Here is a 9,104-nt window from a genome sequence, read left to right on the forward strand (position 1 = left end):
TATGTTTATTTTATTTCTTCAACAAAACCATTAAAGTTATGTTACAAAACGCATAATCTGTTGCAAGAAGATAAACCAGAAATATTTATGGGATTTTTGGCAGTTAAAATAATCACTGTACGCAAATACAAAGGTGCTAGGAAAAAGATGTTAACTACCTATAGTCCATGCAGAATAGTGTGTTATTTACTATAAGGGTGTGTATAATTTTGTGTATATACACGTAAATGTGTGCATGTTATTGGAATAGAAAATTTTATCAGAAATGAGTACTAAATGTGTTGTATTATTGCACCCCATCTCAATAGCTATTCCCGTACAATTAAAAAAAACTTATTTTCCGTTACAGTTACTGTATAATGCTAAACGTACGTGCATATAAAGGTTTGCAACAACATATGGAAAAGTATAAAGTTGTCATTGAATTAGATTTATCGTGCTTAAAGGCTTTAGAAACAAGATCTAAAAAGTTTTTTCAATTCTTCCGTCCAAAAAACAATCAAAACATTCCAAAGGGAGAGGAGGGGCGATCTGTAAGATACTAAACAAAAATTATTCATCGATTTAACGAAAGGAAATATAAGATATGTACTTAAGTCTGATACGTTTTTCTTATAATCAAATAGACTATAGATTTTACTAAATTTTTTTTGCTGTCCGATAAATGGAGAGGAATGCTCCAAATACCAAAATACAATTTTTTTTCAGGTTTTTAACAGCCAAAAAAATAAGAAGTGCTTTTTTAAGTAAAATTCAACAGAAAAAAGCCAAGATATGGATGTACTTAAATTACTTTCTGTCTTTATCGATACAACGCCAGTTGATTTCCCGAATTCACCATAATTATGTATATATATATAGATGTACATACACCTCATTTGCATGTACTGAACAGATTTTTTTAACCCTGAGAGTTAGATCCTTGTAGTCTATTATCTAAGGAACAAAATAAGCCCAAAATTAGGTGGATGGAGTGAGAATTCGTAAAAAATAGGAATTTTAGCCTTTTTTGGGCTTTCTGGAATAAAGTGAATGGAATCTTACTGCAATTTGTACAAATTGGTTGATTTTTTATGATGTTCGCCGCCATCTGGGATCCAACGTTTCGAACTTGGCTAATTGGACCATGGATTCGTAATCAGCGATCCATAATCACCTTGTAAACCAAACTTGACACAAATCGGTTGATTTTTGATAAATTTTGCCGCCATCTTGGATCCACCATCTTGAATTTCGCTAACTTGACCCCGAATTCGTGATCAGCGACCCGAAAAACCCCTGAATGCCAAATTTGGTACAAATCGGTTGATTTTTTATAATTTTGGACGCCATCTTGGATCCGCCATATTGAAATTGGCCATTCTGACATCAGATTCGTGATCAGCGAACCCAAAAACCTCTGTATACCCATATTTGTACAAATCGGTCTACTTTAACAACGTTTTATATATCCAGAGTATTTTGACTATCAAAATTTGCTCTAGATATACCTAAAAAATATATATATAAGAAGTCGTTACACGTCCGAGGGACTCGGATCATTGTAGGATATCATCTCACGAATAAAATAAGCCCAAAATCGTTTGATTTGAGTGAATACCCATTGGAAGCACGAATTTTGAGCATTTTTTTAGGCTGTTTAGCCCACTGTGCGACGTGGCGTCACGGTCAACTGCACCTCAAAGACTGTAGCTATGCTCATCTTCTAGAAAACAGTCTCCCTAAAGATCAAGCTTCGCACCTTCAACGTTATCATCAAGATAAGCGATTCCAACGTTAGGTGCTGCAAAGGGAAACCGACTAAAGGACATCTAATGCCTTTTCATGGAGACACTGAGATTGATCCTGGGTATGCCATGGTACTTTAGGAGTTCTCAGATTATCAAGGTGTTTAATATCTCCTCCAACTCAAGCAGCCCCTGTCCTTGCGTCTTGAATTCGCTTCTCCATTACAGATCACCCAAACCCCACAATCGCCGCACTCGCGAACATCCAACCTGGGCGCTTCCACCTTATGAGACTTCCATGCGCTCTCGAGCAGAACCCTGAAGATCCCCAGAACACTCTAGGTTTTGATTTTCCCATACTTTCCTTGGATACATCTCTATGATTCGCCAAATAACCATGACTTCAATTCCTACGCTCTCTTCGAGAGCACTTATCTGTCCACCACATCCTTTACGACCTATACTTAATACAAAACTCACACAAGTCACAAGTACGCCTCCATACACTTATTACACAGCGAACTCACACTTTACACGCACACACAATTACACCAAAGTTTAAGCTTCTCCAACTACATTCCGGTGCAAGCCAGTATCCGAGCTCCGCTCAGATGCCTAAGTTCCCTCCTCTCATCCCTTTGAAAGCGAGCCGGGCTCCGAAACTTTCCGTTATTTTCCATTTTCCTTTTCTTAGGCTCTTTTTATTTTCTAGGAGAGTGGTCCTAACAGACCTGTCGTATGTGGGGAGATTAGTTTCTTAGTTTCTAGTCGGTTTGCACACTGGGTGAACACCAGAGTAGCCAGAGTGTCTATGAAGATTGTCTCTTTCTCGCTCCAAAGTTGCTCCAAAGAAAAAAAAATTCTGAGGACTCACAAACGTTTTAACAATACTTACAGTCGCAAGAGAGTGAATTGGAAGCAAAACATTAAATGTTTCAAATGTATGCAACTTTAGGCGTTAAGAAACTGACGCAGAACATTTAGTGAGTGTTAAAATCGACGAATCAAGAATCCGTGAAGTCAGAGATGAATATTTATTAAAAATTCACAGAAAAATTCAATAAAATCATTTTTTTAAGACTATTAAATGCAAGAGAATGGTAAACAATGAACAAAAACAAAAAAAGAATTATTCATGACAAGGAGTGCATTATTCATCAAATATAATTTGAAAACTACACGTTTCATTCGACATTCTGTGTCTCGTAAAAATAATAAAAACTATCTATAAATGTAGAAGATCGTTTTTTAAAAAGATTATTGAGGATTTTTTGCAAAACAATCTTTACAATTTACTTAACTTTAATAACCTTGAACACTTCCCTTAATTAAAAGCAAAGCGGAAAATCATCTTATCAAAAATATCAGCAGCTATCCCTGTGCCAACAAAAAACGCTTTAACTCCCTTCTACTCTTACTTAAAATATAAGTAGCGTGATAAAATGTATCATATAGTAATGTAAATAACTTGAAATTTTTTTATAAAACTATGTATTTCGTCAATATTTATGAATCCATATCAATTGATTAAATTTTATTTAGTTCTTAACAATAAATGTAATGCTAAGACATCTTTAGTTTATCCTTTCAATAACAACTGTTTATCAATACAAAGAAAAGTTAATTGTTCATTCCACATGCAGATACATTGTGAAGTAAATTTTTTCTAATGGACGAAATTAATAAAATAAAATTTTTTTGCTATACTTTTCATTAGCATATTACTTGCTTACTTCAACTAAATAAAAATTTTGTTCGGATTTTTACTTGTAAAAAAAAAACACGAATTTTATTCTTATGTTGTACGTTAAATGTAAAAATTTCTGTTATAGTTGTACTTCTGTTATTTTTAATAATGGCAGAAAAACGTTTCATAAAATAGCACCTAAAACAATTAGTATAATGACAAATGGCTTATGATTGCTACAGATATCTTGTAAAATTTAATCAACTTTTACCAAAGCTTTAATTAGGAAAATAAGGGCTTCATCTCAAATAGTTAAATCCATTTTTGACAACTTTTATCCTCAAATTGTAATATGAAGAATGCACTTTCAATATTTTCTAACTCTTTATAATAAATGCTTCTTCCTTTTCACTTGTTCCTTTGTCATTATTACAGATATGATAATATATCATACTAAGTAATTTTGGAGGATAACTTTTTTTATTGTTACACAATCAATCTTTCGCCATTATTCTAATGGCTTCTTTAGGATTACATTCCATGACAATGTTGGGACAGTAAACCACTTGGACTGTCCTGCGCTCTTATAAATTACACAGCGTGAAAGACTTGTAACATTATAAAAGAGATATTACGAAGAAAAAACGTAGCAGTCAGTGATTAAAAATAAGTAGAAAGACCTCTCAATGTGGGATGGAGAGACCCAGATAGAGAGTCAAATTATAGAGCAACAATTGAATAAAGTCATGATATGTAATCCTGAAGAGGCCATTAGAATAATGGCGAAATATTGATTGCTAAACAATAAAAATTGCTATGCTCCAAAATCACCTAGTATATTATATTATCATATCTATTTTCTAACTCTATAAGTAACTTGAATGTTTGATGACTTGTCATTTTTATAAGAAGGTTAATTCGGACAATACCATCCTATACACAGCAATTCTGCCATGGACAAAACTTTTTTCTTGGTTAAACCAAAGTTTTATAACAAAAAATGTACGGCATAGTACTAATAAACATAGAAATTCCAGTTGTAAATAGTAATAAAGTAAGAGAAACCATAGAAGTATTAATGTAGCGTATTTTTAGAGAAACAGAACTTTCCTGTCTCTTCTGCCAATAAAATTAATAATATAAAATTCGTCTAAAAATTAGCACAATATACTTAGACTTTCATTTCTTACATTACTTATCCTATTTAAGAAACCCGTCTGCCTCTTATTCAACCTCTCTACTTCTACGTATCATAGAATAACTCTTTAAATATTTTATTTTATAAACAGTAAGTCTCGGTATACATGGGCTTGTCCACTAAGAGCGGGCCACCTTGCGCACGTGGGACTTTTTTCGCCCCAACAAGCTATATTCAACTCGCTCACAAAGGCTGGGAGATGGCTAAAATAAATTTTTTCGTGGAAAAAATGAGTCAGAATGTCGGGAAGTTTCTTTAAAATTCGCCATGGTTTAAAAAAATAAAATTTGCAGAAATCAAAAGAGCAATGCTTAATTTTAGCTCCACAAATTTTTTGAATGGGATAGAAAAAAATGGGTGATTTACAAGCAAATAAAGACGATGGCATGAGAAAGTTGCATGGAGGCGTTGCGACACTATACAACAAATTCGTTAATAACAGTAAGTCACTGCGTAGCGGCGTTGCGCAGGTGACAACTGCACACCTCGCTGCCGTACGATTTCTTTCTCATGCCATCGTCTTTATTTGCTTGTAATTTACGCATTTTTTTCTCTCCCACTTTATCAATTTGTGGACTTAATGTTTAAGCATTGCTCTTTCGCTTCCTGCAAATTTAATTTTTTTTAGCATGGCGAATTTCAGAAAATCGTCGTGAACTTCTAACTTAATTTTCTCCACTAAGAAAAGGTTTTGAGAAAAAACAAATAGCTCTATCGGAAAGAACAGATCTAAATCCGTCGATTTGTATTTTTTAACTTTTTTTCAGCTATCTCCCAGCCATTATGAGCGAGCTGAACACAGCGTGTTCGGGCAAAAAACGTCCCATGCGCTCACGGTGGCCCGCTCTCAGTGGACAAGCCCATACATTTATAAATAAAATAACATAAAAAACATATTTAAAAATATGTTTACAATACGTGTACGGAGCAATCGTATTATTATTGAAGTTTGTTTAAAAAGCATTTGTTATTACTTCTGTTTTAATATACACATAGTAGTAGTGTTAATTCAATGAAATACAATTTTCATTACGGTTATTCGTATAATTTTGTTTCTCCAATAAAACTAAAAAATTGTTGGAAAAAATGGTATTATGTCATATATGATTGTTAAATAATAAAGATCTAGTTGACATGATTGTAAAGCTTTATTTTTTATTAAAATATTCGAAATTTGTATTCTAATAATTTTGTTGAATATATTATTTCAGTAGAATTACATAAATAATTTTGAAAATTTGTCTGAAAATTCATAATTGTATGTTTCAGTGACCATTTTCCGTACTTCAAAACAGCTCCTAGTGGTTGGAAGAACTCTGTTCGACACAATCTCTCTTTAAACAAATGTTTTGAAAAAGTTGAAAAAGCAGACACGGGTAGCAATCAACGAAAAGGATGTCTGTGGGCGATTAATAGTTCTAGAAAACAGAAAATGGATGAAGAAATGAAAAAGTGGTCTACAAAAGACCGATCTCTTATCCTTAGTTCTTTACTTAACCCCGAGTTTCTTGAGCTGCTTGAAAATGGAGAAATGAAACATTTGTATCAAAATTCTGAGGAGCGATTGCATTCTGTTTCTGAAACAGAGTATACTTTTCCTGATGAGCTTGATTGTGCTGTAGGTGCAGATGTGCAAAGTTTGTGTCAAAAAAATTCAAAAAAAAATTCTTCAACGAACTTTGATGTAGATAGTCAAGACGAAAGTAGCAAAGATGACATTGAACGTATTGAAAAAAGATCTATTGACGGTAGCATCGAAGATTCAGTACAATTGCAGTTTAACGTCCCTACGACAAAAGACTTTGCAGCCAATGAAAGCAATCAATTGAAAGAAACTTCTATTTATGCAATAAATCCACCAAGCGTTAGTTCTATTTATGAAGTTGAACAGACGAATGACAGTCCTGTTTACCAATTTAGTTTGCCTAGTGACAGTCCTGTCTATCATGCTAATGATCTTCCAAAGATCATTCCTGTTTATCAATTTAAGAAAGCAAATAGTAATACAAATAGTTGCAGTAGTTGGAGTAGCAGTAACAGTAATACAAGTAACAGTGATGAGTATAGTCCTCATGACGAAGATAAGCAGACTGATAATAATTCAGAATATAAGTCCAACCAAAGAAGTAACAAACGTCAGAAATCATTCATGGGTGTAATACAAAGAATTGATTACAACACTAAAAATTCTTCGTTCATTGAAGTACGCAGAAAAGTCCCAATTTCTCGTTCTTAGGGTGTTTCCTTAAGTTTCAATAATAAATTCATATGCAATTTTATCATCTCCTTTTGGCACGATATTAGGCTCTTGACTTCTGTATTAACGATTTTTATTTATCATAAATTTAAGCAGAAATATCACTAAAAATTTTTGTATATATAAGAAAAAAACTAGTATCTCAGACAAAGATAATCATAAGTTTTTACGCTAATAAAGTATAACCAATTTCTGGACTTTTAATAAAAAAATACTGTAATTTGCAGTTTGACAACATAAGAGTCTTGAAATTTGATAGACAAAAAAGTTGGATAAAAAGGATACAAAATATTCTTATTAAATGAAATTTTTTTAATACAAACTTTTTCGATAAACTAATGCCTTTAGTTAGATCACTTAATATCGGTCAAAAGTGACTTATATAAATATAACACAACTGTGCCCAAAAGTAATATTGATTCCTTTTTTAATTAAAGATTGCTGAAATATCTTACTCCATGAGTACTTTTTTATTTTTTCATCTAATGACTAACTACGATTCAACATAAAAAGTTAATAAAAAATAGCAGTTCATTAATAAGTTGGAATAATGATTCGTTATCAAAAACACCTACCATAACATAATATAAGTTGCCGCTAAATCACATTATTTTTGGGCCAACAAATTTTCAGTTATCTGAAGCTGTAAATTACTTGTGGCGACTAATGGAATAAGTATGCACATAGAAATAAAAAAATAGTATATGTTTACATACTTACTGAATTAGGTACAGTAGTAATATGTTCCCAAGTATCGTATCTTGAAAAAATTAACCACTCTGAGTAATGCGGAGATTAAACGATTCATATTGATTAGTTCCATTAAAATAGCAATACACTATTAGTAGACACCAGTAAGCTTGACGATGAACTATTAATCATTAGAAAAGTTCGTGATATGCGCTCGGGTTTGTCTAGTAGTACTTTCAATGTATCACGCTTACATTACGCACATCTACAATACATCAATATAATAGACCGTAGCATTTAACATTAGTTATAAAAATACCCTATGATAATTGATAATAAATGTAATAACTCATGAACATTAAATTGCTTTGTGTCCGGATCTCTTTAAAAAATTTAATTCAATAAGCCTGAAAAAATAGTTTACTTCTTCTGTCAAAACGTTAATAGCATCAGACTTAATTCTGTAGCTTAAAATGTTTGATTCATTTTTTTTTGTCTTTTATTCATAGTAAGAACAATTTCTTATGATGCGTCTGCTTTTATGTCAATATACGTAAATATACTTTTTAAATTATTACATTGACCTAAATTTGATTTTTGTTCTAACGTTTATGGTTTGAATTATAGTTAAAATACCTTTCTGCTTAAATGGAGTGTAGAGATAACTGAAGTTCTACGCCTTACCAATTGTAACCTTGTTCTGACGTAAATTGCGCGATAACATTGTATATTGTACATAACTGTAAATTAAAAAAAAAATAACTGTTTCTTCCAAAGAAAAAGAAACTAAGACATTTTAACTGTAATTTTGGTCACTCGTGATTAAGCTGTCTATGTTTGTTTTCGTACTTTTTGGCTTTCATTTTCAAAAGGTTTATAATTTACAACATTTCCTCTTTGAAGCCATCTAGACAATAAACTTATTCTTACATAGAAGCCTTTCTTAAAAGCTGTTAAGGAAGTTCATTTGCTAAGAGAATTTACATCAATATATTGATAATACTTCAAACAGATATGAATGAGTGTATGAAAAATCTTTGATTCAAATTTCAAGTCCCTTTGTAGCTTATAGAGTGAGATACTGATAATTTTATTTTTGAACTTTTAACGTGCAGTGTTATGAGAATCAGTACTGCTCTGATACATAACCTGCAATATCTGGATAATCGACGACAAGATTCGATTGGAAATTTTTTTGAAAATAGCTGAAAACTTAGTGATTACGTAGCTATAGTCTCATCTTCATTCATGGCTTATGGAATGATCATTAAATTAGTGAATAAAATAATTCTTCTTTGACAAGTATTGTTAGTATTTCATGTTATATCTGTATATATAGTCATACACGTTTGCATATACAGTTGATCTTATGTGTCAAAAAGGTTAGATACAAGTGAATTTCCTTAATCCAAGCATATTTTTTTAATTTTTTTATTGTCAGATCACGTAATACCTTTTTGAGATAATCACTCTTTTTACACCTTTCTCTCTTGCGATTCCTTAATCAGTAACTAAGATTTCTATTTTTAATATTATTTTGATAAC

The 9,104-nt window shown here is 32.0% G+C and overlaps 1 protein-coding gene across 3 annotated transcripts in view; it reads left to right on the forward strand.

Moving 5' to 3' along the window:
- The window catches only part of LOC106645178 (jumeau), a 188,531-nt gene extending 181,030 nt beyond the window's left edge, over positions 1-7,501 (forward strand). For all 3 annotated transcript variants that reach the window (XM_089595066.1, XM_089595067.1, XM_089595065.1), the window contains one exon: positions 5,882-7,501. In XM_089595066.1, coding sequence (XP_089451192.1) covers positions 5,882-6,848 — 967 coding nt within the window. In that variant the 3' untranslated portion in view covers positions 6,849-7,501. The remainder of the gene's footprint in view (positions 1-5,881) is intronic.
- Positions 7,502-9,104: the final 1,603 nt, after the last annotated feature.

Source organism: Copidosoma floridanum, unplaced genomic scaffold (assembly GCF_036245765.1).
Source record: "Copidosoma floridanum isolate Cflo_tuat_1 unplaced genomic scaffold, Cflo_Japanese_pri ptg000024l, whole genome shotgun sequence".
In the NCBI taxonomy this organism is placed as follows: domain Eukaryota; kingdom Metazoa; phylum Arthropoda; class Insecta; order Hymenoptera; family Encyrtidae; genus Copidosoma; species Copidosoma floridanum.